This window comes from Thunnus maccoyii, chromosome 6 (genome assembly GCF_910596095.1).
Source record: "Thunnus maccoyii chromosome 6, fThuMac1.1, whole genome shotgun sequence".
In the NCBI taxonomy this organism is placed as follows: domain Eukaryota; kingdom Metazoa; phylum Chordata; class Actinopteri; order Scombriformes; family Scombridae; genus Thunnus; species Thunnus maccoyii.
Genome location: NC_056538.1, coordinates 28,743,804 through 28,758,131, shown reverse-complemented (window position 1 = coordinate 28,758,131; position 14,328 = coordinate 28,743,804). Strand labels below are relative to the sequence as shown.

The following is a 14,328-nucleotide window of genomic DNA, read 5'->3' as shown; positions in this document are numbered from 1 at the left end:
GGTTCTTTTAATAGCTTCGATTTAGAAATTCAGACCAAAACGTAAACAGAAGTTATTTTTAATTTCATATGTACATTATCACAAACAAAAAAAGTGGTTGGAGGAAAGAAGGGTGAAAACCTTAAAAAACACATTCAACATTGTCCTAAATTACTCATCCATATTTGTGCAAAGCTCACAGCATGTTAACTACCAAACTCCCTCATTTCATACACAGATTTCATTCAGTTATCAGAAGAAAAAAAACAAAACTAAATTAGGTAGCATTTTGTTTTTAACAGTATTGGCCACGTCACTACATTTTTTGGCACCGTAGGCAGCCAACAGACACACACACACAGAGAGATGAGACAGACGCAGTCAGTCGGGTCCTCACAGCTTTTCCTCTGTGTCGTTCAGTGGAGTGTAAAAATATGCAGCGTCATCTTCTTCGTAGATGATGGCTACAGTCTCATCGGCGTCTGAAACGGCTGCGCTGGTCTGTATGTAAGCCTGGGAGAGGAGGAAACGTTTGGCAATTTCTCAAACAAAATACATGACGACATAATTATTTTTAGACAGGAAGGATTGAATCACAGAGGATGCACAAAATAATTGATTTCACAAATATTTAGCCACTACATCTAAACACTACAGGCTCAGCTAAATGCTTTTATAAAGTTCAATGGAGAGTCGAATGACTCCCAGAGAAACATCAGAGTACGCCTACAGCTAAAAGAAACTTGAGCAATAGCAATTATCTGAACTTAAGTCATGTAAACACGTCAGACTCCCTCACCCTCTCAAGCAGCTGCAGTCGCTCCTCATTCAGCAGGTTGTTCTGTCTCAGCTGGCTGACTGTGTTCTCCAGTCCCAGAAGTTTCTCCAGGTGCCGGCGGTGTCGCTGCTGCAGCACTTTTACCTTTTTCTGCAGCTCGGCCACGATGGCCTCCAGCTGCTCCTTACTCAAACTGTTCTTATGGTAGCTGTCGATGTGAAAATAGTAAAAAGATGGTGAATGCTGTACTAAAGCAGCAATAACAAGTCAGTTGAAGGGTATATAGGGTAGGGTATACATGCATATTTAAATGTTTCGTTCTCATAAAGCAAGTTTTCCCATTTGTTATAAAAATGTGATGTTAAACTGAGACAGTGGCAATATTGTTAGTTATATTTAAAGGCAGGATGAGGAGGATTTGTCAGTTGTGGTTTGTAAAAACATTCAAAGTTGGCTCCTTCCTCCTCCACAGTTCAACGACACCAGAAGTGCTATGCTGCTATGTCGCTACGTTTTTTTTATAGAGTCTCAAGCTCTGCACACCCTCTGCCCAAAGGTTGACGCCCAGAAACGTCCTGAACACAACAAAATACAGGCAGAGTCTCTGCAGATACATACACTGCAACACACTTCTAGTGGGTCATAAGTGATGATTGAGAGGGATTATTTTTTTAAGAGTCTATACATTGTTGTTTTTTTTTTTTTTGTTTGTTTTTTTTTTAGGGAAAACCCTGCTCATTCTGCCTTTAACCAAAAGTTGAAGAATGAGAAACGCTCATGTTTTAGGGTAAAAAGTGGTCAGACTCCTGACAAGGAAAAAGTGTGTGTGGGTATAGCAATCTGATCCCCAATAATTTTGGTCATTCACAATTAAACTATCAGGTGCAATTTTGTTAATTTGCATTTAGACAGTCTGTTTAACTTTTATTTACACTGTCGGCTTCTTGAATTCAGCGTTGTGCAGGCAGATTTTTGTCAAATTAAAACTTGAAAGTGCATTAAAACTATTTTGTTGCAAAGGATGGCTGAATGATCTCAACATTAATAAAAAAAACAAAACATTATAGTTTCAGTCAGTTTCGGTCATGCAGCCCACATGTGAGGAAAACAGAATTATGGATATGAGAAAGAAACACCTAATTACTAAAGTGCTATTTAGTAATTTAAAGTCAAATGTCTGATGTTGATGTTTAAGTATCGACTCTTTGCTGCATCTTTATAGGCTGCTGAATTAACTCTGATCCCATTTTAATGCAGTAACCAGCATCTTTGGTGTTGCAGAAAGAAAGATTCTCTAAAAATCTCTGAATGAAAACGCAGACATGTGCTTGAAACCGAGAGTCGACGCTCACCAGTGCTCCTCCAGCTGGTGATCCTGTCTCTCTGTGCCATCCTCCTCTGGCCTGCAGTCGTCTCCCTCTTCCCCCTCTGTGTCGAGTCTCTCCACGGTGAGGACCAGGGACGTGGGTGACGGCGACACGTGTTTGGACACTATAGGCAGAGTCGACGTGATGGGCTTGGAGCTCAGCGCCGACGACAGCACCGTGTTCGGGGAGAAGGTGAACTGAGATGTTTCAGAGGGGAAAACGTTTGGTATCGTCTCGAAGTAGGCGATGACTTGCGTTTCGTGGCCTTCGTGGATGTCTGAGAACTCCTCCGTCGTACAAGTCACATCTTCGACACAGAGAGAAGCCGCAGACTCATCTGTGCAGCCAAGCGCGGTGTCATTCACCACCAGCCGTTGGCCCTGAGTTAAAATGGCAGCAGTGATCCCGTTCACAAGCTCCTCTTGCCCCTCACCAGCAGCACATTCGGACATCACCACCACCTCCGTGTTCTCCCCACTGTCACTCAGATCATCTACTGACTGGATTAAAGTTAATGGGAAATTTGCCCCCGTGTTGAATCCATTTACTGAAGCCCACTGGTTCAGGTCCGTCTGGATAGATCTGTCAGACTCTTCAACATGACTCGACTCCACCAGGCCGGTTTCTCCCTGCTGCGCTGAGTCGACAGTGATCTCATACAGATGCACCGTGTGCAACGTACTTTCCGTATCTGCAGCATCGTTAGCCGCCGTCCTGTCATCCGACACCATTATGCTTTGATTACCGTTAGCTCGAAGCACTTTTGGTTTCTTCTCGCTGTGATCCATGGCTTTACGTTTCTGGAAAAAAAGCAGGTGAAGCGTGCATTTATGAAAACACAAGCAGCGTGATTGTGTTTACAGTTCAACTTTGAGCAATGAAAAAAGAAAATGAAAGTTTCCCAAGGCATCTTGACTCACTGCTGAAATATTTAAATGTTTTAATTTCACTCTAATAAAAATAGATTTTAACATTTCAATAACACTTTACTGTCTGCTATGAAGAGGAAAAATGTGAAAATCACATAAATAGTCACATTATTTCAACATTCATGTTGAATGAAGCTGCAGATCAGGGAGGGGGTTGCTGAAAACTAACTCCTCAATGTGATTTTGTGTCATTAATACAAATTTCTATCCTTTTAATCTAATTAAACTAATTAAATGGTAGAAAAATAATACAAGATGTATTCAAACATTGCAAATTTTCAAGAGCAAACTACAGCTTCCTGAAATAAGGCAACAGCAACTTCTTTTATGATGTCAGTATTCAGCAAAATAATGGAAACATAATTATTTGCCAGTATAGTGTGTTGGAATATTATCTTAACATACATCAGTGCATTCCTAGCGGGGTTTTATCAACTTTCTTATAAAGACCTCTTCAGTATTCTACACCCAGGACTCCTTCAAAATGTCTTGTGTTTCTGAATGAGACTGCATTTATATCCTTTTTGGTTTTACCTCGGCCTTCTGGAAGACTGTGGGCACTGCGTCGCTCTCAAGGTAACGGATCCCCCATCGCACCTTAAAGCACGAGGGTGCAAAATGTTCGTGGCAGATGTACTGGTGTCGAGATGGAATCCAGTTCTCACGTCCCATGTTCCTGAGCCACTGCTGCAGCCGGTCCGGGTCCTGTAGAGGGAACCTAAGATACAATAATAGTGAGACACTGAAATCGTTAGAAAAAGGAAAAACAAAACCATAAAGCAGAATTTACACTGTTCTTGTTCAAATGATTTGACAGTTAGGTCAAATCAGGTAACTAACCAACTCTGTGGACTCATCACCTTTTGGCTTGTGTCATTAAACACTGCTCAGCGTAATCTGATCCAGCTTCAGCGTTGTATGAGCTTGTTGAGAGACGCTTCTAATATTTCACAGAGCTGCTCTATTTAGTTGTTTAATATGGTAGACAGGTTTCTATTGTTCTGATCACTGTGTGTACTAATGTGGACCTTCCAGTTGTCATGTTTTTTTAAAGATAACATTCCCAATAAAATCATCAGGAGAGCTTTTATTCCTGCCTATGAATCAGCTCAAGCGTTAAGATGACATCATCATTACAGTCTGTCTTCCTGTTGCACGACACACCAGGGTTCAAACCCACATAATACAATTGGGAAGTGGCACTATTGCAGAAATAATCAGTACAATATGTTTAAAGAAATGTTTGCCCTTCAGTAAAAACTCAACTGAATGACTTCCTGCCCCAAAAAATGATGATTTAATCAGAGCTCAGACTGTCTCAAAGGTCAAACCGAGACGACGCAAACAATGCAAGTCATCAAAAACCCAATTAGATACCGATATTTCATGACTACAGTGATTAATTTTAGTAAATAAAATGTCGTAAAACGGACGTCGCGAATAAAAACGTTGCTTAAAGTTAGATGACGCTTATATCAGCAGCAGCACTAACGTTACCTGAGCAACGAGGTTATCTAAAACACTGATAAAAACATAACCAGCTTACTTGTAAAAGCTTCTCCTGTCGCTGCCGCTCCCGGAGTCGCTCTTACAGTTCGGGACTGAACAGTATTTGGGCATCTCAGGCCGGTCTGGTTGTTGCTGCTCTTATCTTCGTCTGCAACTGGGTCCACAACAAGGTGAAACTCGTGCTGTGTTGTCAACGCGTGGCGCATAGTTGACGAATGACGATCAGCTGTTGAGACTCGTGACGTCAAATAAACGCGACTGTCATGCTGGAAGGGAGCAACGTTTTCTTTTCCTTCTTCAGCGTGTCAACGGTGTCATGTTACAGGAATAAAGAGATGCCCTTTAGACATGTTTTAAGATATATATAAATACTCTACTTTGAATAATAATGTCTACTATGGTTTTTCCACACTAATAAAGTTCAATTATCTTGTTAAAATCCTTAAAATTACTCATTGTCCCTCATTAAAAATTACAGAATCTATACATGTGCAATTATGTTTCATTTCAGAAGTTTGATTGCTGGACACAGGATGTCTCCTTCTTCATTGTAAAGTTATTTTTTAGTTTTTGTGCACTGGAGGCTTCAAGTTTCCATATCACACTTTTCTAAAGTTGAATATTGGATTTGAAGTTAAGGAAAAAGATGACGATTAGCTTCCAAACAATATAAATCACGCTCGTTAGCTCACCCTTTAAATTCCGATTTTCAGTGGACACACAAAACTTTCCACTTTCAGCAGATGAATGTGAAAACAAACTCTGTAGATAAATCACTCTGCTCAGTGAAGCTCAAACATTCAACTGTAGGAACATTTTTGAGATTTTTTTAAATAAACATCTTAATAGCTGAAACTTTAAAACCCCAACACAGGACACTGTCTGTATAAACAACCATAACTGACATAAATAAAGATACCAACTTCTTTCTAAAATCACTGGACTGGATTTTTTTATTCAATAATTTTCTCCAAACATTACACGGAATCTCGATAAATGATACAGTATATATACATACACGTCAGTGTATTTTTATCTAAAAAGTTGAGGGTCACTGGACAATGCAGCTGTGCGTTTCAAGACAGGATTGCATTTGGACGTTTGTGTACTGAAGAAATCCACATATGGGGGGATGGGGCGGGGTAATAAGTCACCGGTAATTGAACATGTATTGGAGACTCGAGTGCCATCAGTGTTTGCCGTACACCAAAGCTAGTTTGGAGAGTAGACTGTGCGGGAGCTGCCGGGTGAGTGGCACAATAACGGTCAGGGATGAAAATATGGAGAGCAGCAGTATCTTCCTCGACAGGAAGCAGTGCAGCAGTGCAAAATACATGTTACCATCTACATGACTGAACTACCTAAATACACCACTAATGGCAAACAGCACCTTTCAGAGTGTACCAAGAGTCAATCTCCGTTTTTTTTGTTTTTTTTTTCGGATTGGGATCATACATGTAATTATATTTTGGATTCCTGTAAAATAAAAAAACTTAAAAAAAAAAAAAAACTGACATACTGTAGGATGGTTTGAGAAACACTGATAGACATGCTGTTCTAAACCCATTTCACAATGCTTTAAGCTGTGTACACAGGCCAACAACAGTACAATGCTAGGTTTCAGAGTCACAAGTCGCTCCTTGTAAAAACTGAACAATCATTTTTATTACAGATCTTTGGTACATACCAGCTAGCTGATCCCACCTGCTGAGTATATCAAATATTTAAAAACCAAGCAGCTCCAAGGAGACTCATCTGAAATTCTCAGGGTTGGTTTCTTTTCCCAGTGATGCAACACATTGATGGGGGCAAAGTGGACAGTGGAAATCGGGATTTTTCCAGTTTTAACTGGTAAACATGAAAGAATGTACCCAGTTCTGGACTGGGCTGGTCTAAGTGATCTCTTCCCATCTGAACTACACGTATTTTCTGCAAACAACTAGCGGAAGTTTGTCGGGGAGAGGGATCCCTTAGGCTAAGCATGAATGAGAGCATGTCCGAGCACTGGAGGGAGTGAGGTGGCTGGGATGGTTCAGGTCAGATGGGAGGTCGTCAGTGTCGCAGACAGACTAGCGTGGCCTCTACATCATCCCCAACTGCATTAGCGTGTTGGCATACGCCATGGGCTTGACATTCGGATGAGGCTGTAAAGGAGAGTGAGAGGAAAATAAACGTTAGATCACACTTTAACAAGCTGGCTGTCAAACTTCATCAAAATTAAGCACACTTCACTTCTCCTTTTAGTTGTTTTTGCAATCATGCCAGTCATGCTAACTTTTTACTTAAAGAGGAACTACACAGATTTTACACATCAAAGTCAGGTGTTGGGTAATACTACTGCATATGTGTGTGTTGCTTCAGAGAGAGATGTGCAAAATCTGATCAAATGCCTCACATGATGTCACTTGAGGCTGAAGACTACAAGTCTGAAAATGAAAAAAGTCTGGGGGTGTGGAGTTAGAAAGAAATGAGGTTAGCAGGCCTGTGAAGCCCACTCCTTATCTCTGCCTATATCTACTTTTTAAAAAACTTAATTATCTATTAAGAGTCTGACAAATTTATAGAAGTGCAATACTATACTGGTGCAGAACTCTTAGTAGAGATGTCCCAGGCAATTCGGGGATCAGTGGCTAAAATAAATCCAGTCTGATCCTGATCCTTTCTTTACGGGACTCTACTTTCTTTAGTCCACCTCATCCTGCTAGTGTTGCAGCGCTGCTCTCTTTTTCTACAGTCAGGCTCTATGTGTAAGAACTTTGCTGCATATGCAAGTGAAAATTAGTGTGTGAATGTAAAAAAATTACTTGAGTGCACCAGTGCAATTAACTCTGACACAGAGGTTGGCAAAATACAGGGGTTTGTTAAAGTTACTACAAGGAACTTTCATTTTGTGTTGATTTTAGCGGCCTCTGTGGACCAAAGCGGTAGTGTTTCCTGGAATAAAGACTATTTTCCATTCCGCCTTGTCTCGTAAAAATCTTGATCTGGCTAACACGTGCATTTGTTCTGGAAATGAGTGAGCTGTTTGCAGGATGCATAGCAATGAGGTAACGTATCCATTTGTGGCTGTGTAAGATTAATAATAACGGTTTCATAACCAGTTAAAAGTTCCTTGTAGTAACTTTAAGTTTAGACATTAACAAATATTTTATCTCTCCTCTCTCTTTCTTATTGGCAAAACATTCAGGTAGCGGCAGTGCGTTATCGCTGACTGTCACTTTAGCCAATTAAAATAAACGTCACCGTCACCGATTCATATCAGCTGTCGTTCATTCACGTTAATTCTGTAGAAAACTTGATGAAAAGGCAAAATTAAACTCAGCTGTTCTCTCTGCAGCGGGTGTCTGTACTAAACCAACGACAATTATTAAAGATAACGCTTATGAACTTAATTGTTTTGAACCAGGACCTTCAGTATTTGGATCAAGTTATTTTGAAAAATGAGGTTTGATAAATTTAGTAGGGTACAACTGTTATTTCAATGTGTCAGATACATATTCAACAATCAACATTAAGGTAAATATTGGTAGTATTAGTAGTATCATGTAACCCCGAGATCTGTGCAATGAGGCTCTTGAATTAATTATTATCAAAACCAACAGTCACAATGATAAAAATGAGCATTTTATACAAAAATAACATTTCTTTAACTTAAAAAGCACAATTCCAAAACATCCCTACTGCTTCCAATAAAACTCAACTAAAACACAAGCAGGTGCCACTTTAGAGTACAAGATACTGACCACAGCAGTGAACTGGTGGAATTCTGGCTTGAGGTCAGATCCCCTGAGGTGGATATAAGCTCCTTTATTTCCCATCTGATCACTGGTGGAAGGTAAAACACAACACACAACAGTTTAAGTGAACAGCGTTAGCAACAACTCTACACTCTTAAGTTAGCGGACACAGTGACGTACCAGTAGTTGGGTGCTGAGAACACGGTGATGCACTTCCCTGAGTGAGTGACCTCATAGCCCTCAGTTTTGACCTCATGACTACGAATGATGAAGTCCAGCTTGTTCTGTTCCAGGAAGCGCTCCGTCACATCCGGCCCAAACTGGCAGCTCACCCCTCGCTTGCTGATCGACCGGCCACTCTGCATGATAAGAGAGACAGACGGATTAATTTTAAATTCAAAAATTGATCTAACACAAACTAGTGGATACTCAAACAGGTCTAAAAAAGGTATTGGATGGGTGACGACTGACCTGAGGCTGTGGATCTGACCAGAGGAGGTCACACATGGGACCTGTGAAAGAGCGGAGGAAGGTGTTAAAATGTTCCCGTTTTCCTTTCAACAGATGGTTTCTTTGAGACAGGTTTTATACTGATGGTGCGCAGCCAGTCTGACCCTACCTGCGTCTGGAGGCTGTCTGTTCCTGTCAATCTTCCTGACGTCTTCCAATGTGACGCCATCTTCACTGAACAGTCCACCGTGCATAATCTGATATAGAGAATCTGATTAAGACTGTGTGCACATTACAAAATATGCAAAAAAAACATTAATAAACAGCAGACATTAGCAAGATTCAGATAAATTATGATCATATTAATCCATCAGAAGTTGGACTGCCTGGTAAAGACGTGTAAATAACAATAAATGAAGACACCATGCAGTCTACTGTTTTCATTTGCCTTCCTCTCACCTATAATACATCTCTCCACATCCCTTTTTCAATTTATTCAACAGATTAAATTTAAGAGATTCTACTCTATTCCCAAATATTCCTGAAAGATAACACTAGCACAACTGGCTGCAGATATATGGCATCAATTAGACCCTGTTTACGCTTGGTTTTAAAACGCGTCTCCGTGATCTGAACACAAGTGGACAGCTGAGAGACACATCGCCGTTCACACAGCTGAGACACATCGCCGTTCACACCTGCGTCTATCATGCGTCTCCAAGGTGTCCAGCTGACCACTTTCACTACTGCTGACGTCACTTCCGCTAGAAGGTCAAAGGGCACCGTGCACAGTTATCACGTCAGTCTGTCACAGGACAAGTGCCAGATTTGTTTCACAAGGGCTAGCTAAGAAAATAAAAATGCTTCAAGGTCATGAACAGGCTATTCCAACTGTTGATATTAGGGTTTTTTCATTTTATATGTATTTCTGCATTGTCAGGGACACATCATTTACATTACAAAAGATATGTCTTGGAGGTTGTTTGTACTTGTATTTAGCGCTGTCCTCTTATGATCCTATCACCCGAGATGCATTTTAAAACCAAGTGTAAACAGGGTTTTAGAGACTAGAGCTGGTGAACAACAGTAACATTAGTTGCATGACCTTATGACTGCTCTCAGCTCACAATGCAGCTGCTTACCAGTACTTTGTTGTTGATACACTGTGCAAGAGGCAGCCACTGGAAGACCTCGCTGAACAGCTGGAACATCTGGGCCGTGTACTTAGCCTTGACCTCCCCTTCGAATCCATACATCTGGTTCATGTTGTCTGTCTCATGGTTACCTGCAGGTGAAAATCTTAGTTACTGCATGATGTACAACCCAATTTAAATAACTCAATACGCTGTAATTTAACAGTAAAAAAAACCACATGAAAGATGAACATGGAAAAAGGCTATTAAATGAATTTTAGTGTAGTGTTTGAACTTTATGACAATGTGCATGTAATAAATATGACACATCAATATGACGTGTTACAGCACACATATTTGCAGATGCAACACATGCATCCGGGAGATAGCACAGGAAACACTGCGAGTGTTCTCACCCCTGAGCAAGTGAAAGTTGTCGGGGCAGAGCAGCTTGAAGCCAAAGAGGGTGAGAATGACCTCAAGAGAGAAAGAGCCGCGATCCACAAAGTCACCATTGAACAGCTGAGTTCTGTGGTTAAGCACTATGACGCACAAGTTCTGGGTTTGAGGCTTTTGGGCTGTTGTTTTCTTTTTTTAGACAGAACGATACAAACAAGGAGGACGAACTGCACTGAAAACATATTTATGAGCTGATGTGACTGACTGCCTATAGGCAGAAAGGATACATAAGGGTTGGTCTCTGAGGGTAGGCCGTTCAACTTGAAGATGTTGAGGAGATCATAGTATTGCCCGTGGGTGTCACCGCAAATAGTTATTTTTTCTGTCTGTGGCAAAGAGAAACAGAGCACCTTCAACAGAGTCCAAACAAGATGACTATATAAAATAATGAGCAATGAATATTATATTTTACTTTCATTCACTTCACCGGCGATTATCTGCTAAGTCCTCACCTCTTTTAATGTGATTTCAACAAGACTTGGTAGTTTCGATAGAACATCTTTAACTTGCACCAAAATCTGAAAGAGTACAAAAAAAAAAAGGTTTAATTTCAGATACATTTCTTTCAATGGGTGTCTTTGAAATAAACAAATATGTTTACCTGATAAGCACACTTTCTGTGCAGTTTCTTCTGGTCTTTGAACCAATCCATCATCTCCTTCATGAACTTCAATGTGACCTTGCCATCTTCAAGTTTTGGGCCTACGTAGTCATCCTCAATCGCTGCAATACAAGATCGTCTTAATTACAATGAAGAATCAATCAAATAACATTCACATCGGTGCATTTTATTATCATTAGTTTCTGTTTAACATGCAACACAATGTTTTAATCAATCACCATAAAGTTGACATCTGTTGTAAGGCACATTTTAATGTTTTACAAACAGATATGTTTTACAGACTTGTCAGATGATACAGGAAACTTACTCATGCTTTCAATGTCCAAAGAGTCAACAACAGATTTTTTTATCTCATCGCTGGCAATGGCTCTCTCAAAAGCCTTCTGTTTCACAATCTTGTTACATTCCTGATACTTCATCCTTGCATCCTTGTCATTTGGTCGAACCCTCACTACCTATCATCAGAACAGGGAAATGACATATAAATTAAACACACTGGTTAATCATCAACTGGAATCAATGCAGACCCACTGCAGCTGCAAAGAACAGGTCATAAATAGTTATAAAAGGATATTAAGGGTTCTGTTTCTTCATCGTGCGAACAGTTTCTACTGAATGAAAACAATTTGGTTGATCTGTGTGCTGTAAATCAACTAAATTTTGAATTATTGACAATCACACACTGTTCTGCTCGATACATTTCAGAGATCTATAAATACATATGGATCTTCTTCCAACCTCCAATTGCTTCATAAAGGATTAAGTCTCATTTTCTGTTGTCATGGTGCTTGGTTTAGTCGGTGCAATAAATTGAAACGACTATGGCTAAGCTTTAGAGGTCTTTGTTGCCACAGCCCTGATATATTTATATTGCTTATTACGAGAACAGACTGAACAATAGCCACCAAATTACCAGCGGTATGAGTGCCTTCAGACTGGATCCTATTGGCATCATGACTAGATTAAAGGATAATCACTGTTTAGGACTGTTAAGGCAACATAAGGAGCCTAACTCATGATGACAGACGGACAATGTAACTGGAGAGCTCATTCTTTAGTTTCTTTGAGAAAATCTCAGGGGAAAAAAACAGCTCTACTGGGCACACTGCTCATGTCCTGCATGTTCTAGGTTTCCTGAAACCCTTAAAAATACTATTAGACTACAGGGTAGATAAATATGTGCAGCTACTATGGTCAAAGATGCTATATTTCTTACCGTCTCATAGTCCTTAAGTGCAGCCTTGAACTTGCCCAGTGCCATGTTGGAGGTGGCACGGCGGTAATATCCCTTGATGTAGTTTTTGTCTATCTCCAGGGCCTTCGTAGCATCAGCCAGGGCATAGCCATAGCACTCTGTGCGTAGGTATGCCAGGCTTCGGTTGCTGTAGTAGATGGCATTAGATGGATTGAGCTCCACGGCCTCTGTGTAGTACTTGATTGCATTTTCATAGTCTTTCTCTGAAAAACAAATGTCACGTCTTCACTGGACAAGGACTGTTTGCAGTTCATATAAAATGTCAAACACAATGCAGGCAGTGCAGGTTTATGATTTATGTCCTATCGGGGTGATGCTGGAGCTTGATGACAATGGAAAAACTGTGTGCTAAAACAATTAGTCAGTTGATTGGTCAATCAACAACTAATCTATGATGATTCTGTGAATCATTTAATTGTGAAAGTCTCGTTTCAAGTAAACACACCAAACATTTTCCAGTAACAGCTTCTTAAAAAAGATTAACTTCCTTTTCCTCCAAATCACACAAACATCACTTTCGGCTCTGGTAACTTTAATTGGACAAATTGTATATTTTATTAAATGAAGATAATCCTTACTTGTACCTCTAAATAAAATATCACCAGTATGCCTCATTCAAAACCTCAAGGCTGATAACATGAGAACATTCTGAGCATTAATGTTGGTGGTTTTATTCAGTGTTTAATCCACAGTTAGGGTGGGTGATATGGCCTCTGAGAATAGTTCTCAGTAATGCAGACATTGTTCATTACACTCTGGTATTACAGTCAGTAAACTATCAGTAAATCCCGGAATATCATTTTAGCTTTATCACAATGTTACTGTATTGATAATTTGGATATATGAGATTCCAGCTCCAGGCTAACACACACTAATATCTGTGCTGTGCATTCACGATACTGCACACTTTGCTCAGTGGAAAAAAAAAAGAAGTTATGAGACAGGGTGAAAAACATCCTTTAATCCCATTAGTGTGCATACTGTACGGAGATAGCACTGCTAACCGCGTGTACTCATGCTCAACAGCCATACAGGCTGTTCAGTGTGACCTGCCACATGGGATGCAACACTAGCCAATATCACTGCCATGATAGATGCCATTCTTATTAGAAGTGGAAGAGTACGGGGAACAAGGGAGTGGGAATTTTAGTGGAAATAGGCATGCGATATACCAGGAAGCAAAAGAAAATGGTGTTAACGTTGATATTCTGCAGAACCTAAAAAGTACTATGACATTTCAAAAAAATGCACAGTGCTTTGAGATTAAGTAGAGCAGGTGGATGAATGGCATTTCTAAATATATCAAAAAATAAACAAGTAGCCAAAATAGAGTTTAGACAGCGGACATAAAGAGGAAACTTTACTTTCGTTATCGATGCTTTTCACTGTCAAGTTGAATAATTTTACTTGGACGCAAATCAGAGGCGCGGCGTGATTGTTACGTTACTTCATTGCAACATTAACTAACGTTAACGTTCAGCAAGATACGCCAACACATACCTAATAAAATGTAATCTTATAAGAATAATAGCAAACAGTTAATACTACAGTGACCATTAAGTGTCTGCTGTTAAAACGAGGCTGCTGCCCACACGCGTCACTTATAACTACCCAAAAAACTAAACACAGGGTTGGATAACAACAAGGTCGGATTTACATTTAGTTAAAATCCAAATAAAAGACTAAATCAGAGCAAATCAGTGGTGCACTATAAATGACACGCGTGACGGCATGCGATAATACTGAGGGTGCCGATAATGTGCTGGCTGCTAGCTAGTGTTAGCTAAGTCAGCTAACCGCTGTTAATTCAATGCAGTAATCCAATGAATGAGTTTAGCTCAGTGCTAAATTAGCCTAGCTTACATTAGCGACCGGCTCCAGTTAGAGCGTGTAGCAAGACCGTCATGTCGCCGTTGTAGTCAGTGGTAACACCGTTGTCTGTTTTAAACCGTTGAATAAAGCCATTTACTTGACAGAGCTGCCAACTTACCTTTAAAGTACTTATTCGCCTTCTCCTTGAATAGCTCTGCATCATTACCTCCCTCCGCCATCTTCTTCTCACTGCCGGTTTCCAGTACGTGCGCCATTGACGGATGTCGCAAAGGTCGCA

General features: G+C 40.2%; 2 protein-coding genes across 2 annotated transcripts; both read right to left on the bottom strand.

Moving 5' to 3' along the window:
- Positions 1-42: 42 nt before the first annotated feature.
- Positions 43-4,789, bottom strand: LOC121899485 (THAP domain-containing protein 5-like). The gene is made up of 5 exons (XM_042415337.1): positions 4,600-4,789; positions 3,588-3,771; positions 2,110-2,924; positions 779-965; positions 43-492 (listed from the first exon to the last, which is right to left on the bottom strand). The coding sequence occupies exons 1-5, from the start codon at positions 4,671-4,673 to the stop codon at positions 373-375; spliced, it is 1,380 nt and encodes a 459-aa protein (XP_042271271.1). The 5' UTR covers positions 4,674-4,789; the 3' UTR covers positions 43-372.
- Positions 4,790-5,497: 708 nt separating this feature from the next.
- ppp5c (protein phosphatase 5, catalytic subunit) lies at positions 5,498-14,324 on the bottom strand. The gene is made up of 13 exons (XM_042413317.1): positions 14,209-14,324; positions 12,180-12,421; positions 11,271-11,418; positions 10,943-11,064; positions 10,794-10,859; positions 10,569-10,667; positions 10,299-10,404; positions 9,892-10,034; positions 8,919-9,006; positions 8,771-8,811; positions 8,480-8,658; positions 8,306-8,387; positions 5,498-6,706 (listed from the first exon to the last, which is right to left on the bottom strand). The coding sequence occupies exons 1-13, from the start codon at positions 14,303-14,305 to the stop codon at positions 6,644-6,646; spliced, it is 1,476 nt and encodes a 491-aa protein (XP_042269251.1). The 5' UTR covers positions 14,306-14,324; the 3' UTR covers positions 5,498-6,643.
- Between the last annotated feature and the right edge of the window lie 4 nt (positions 14,325-14,328).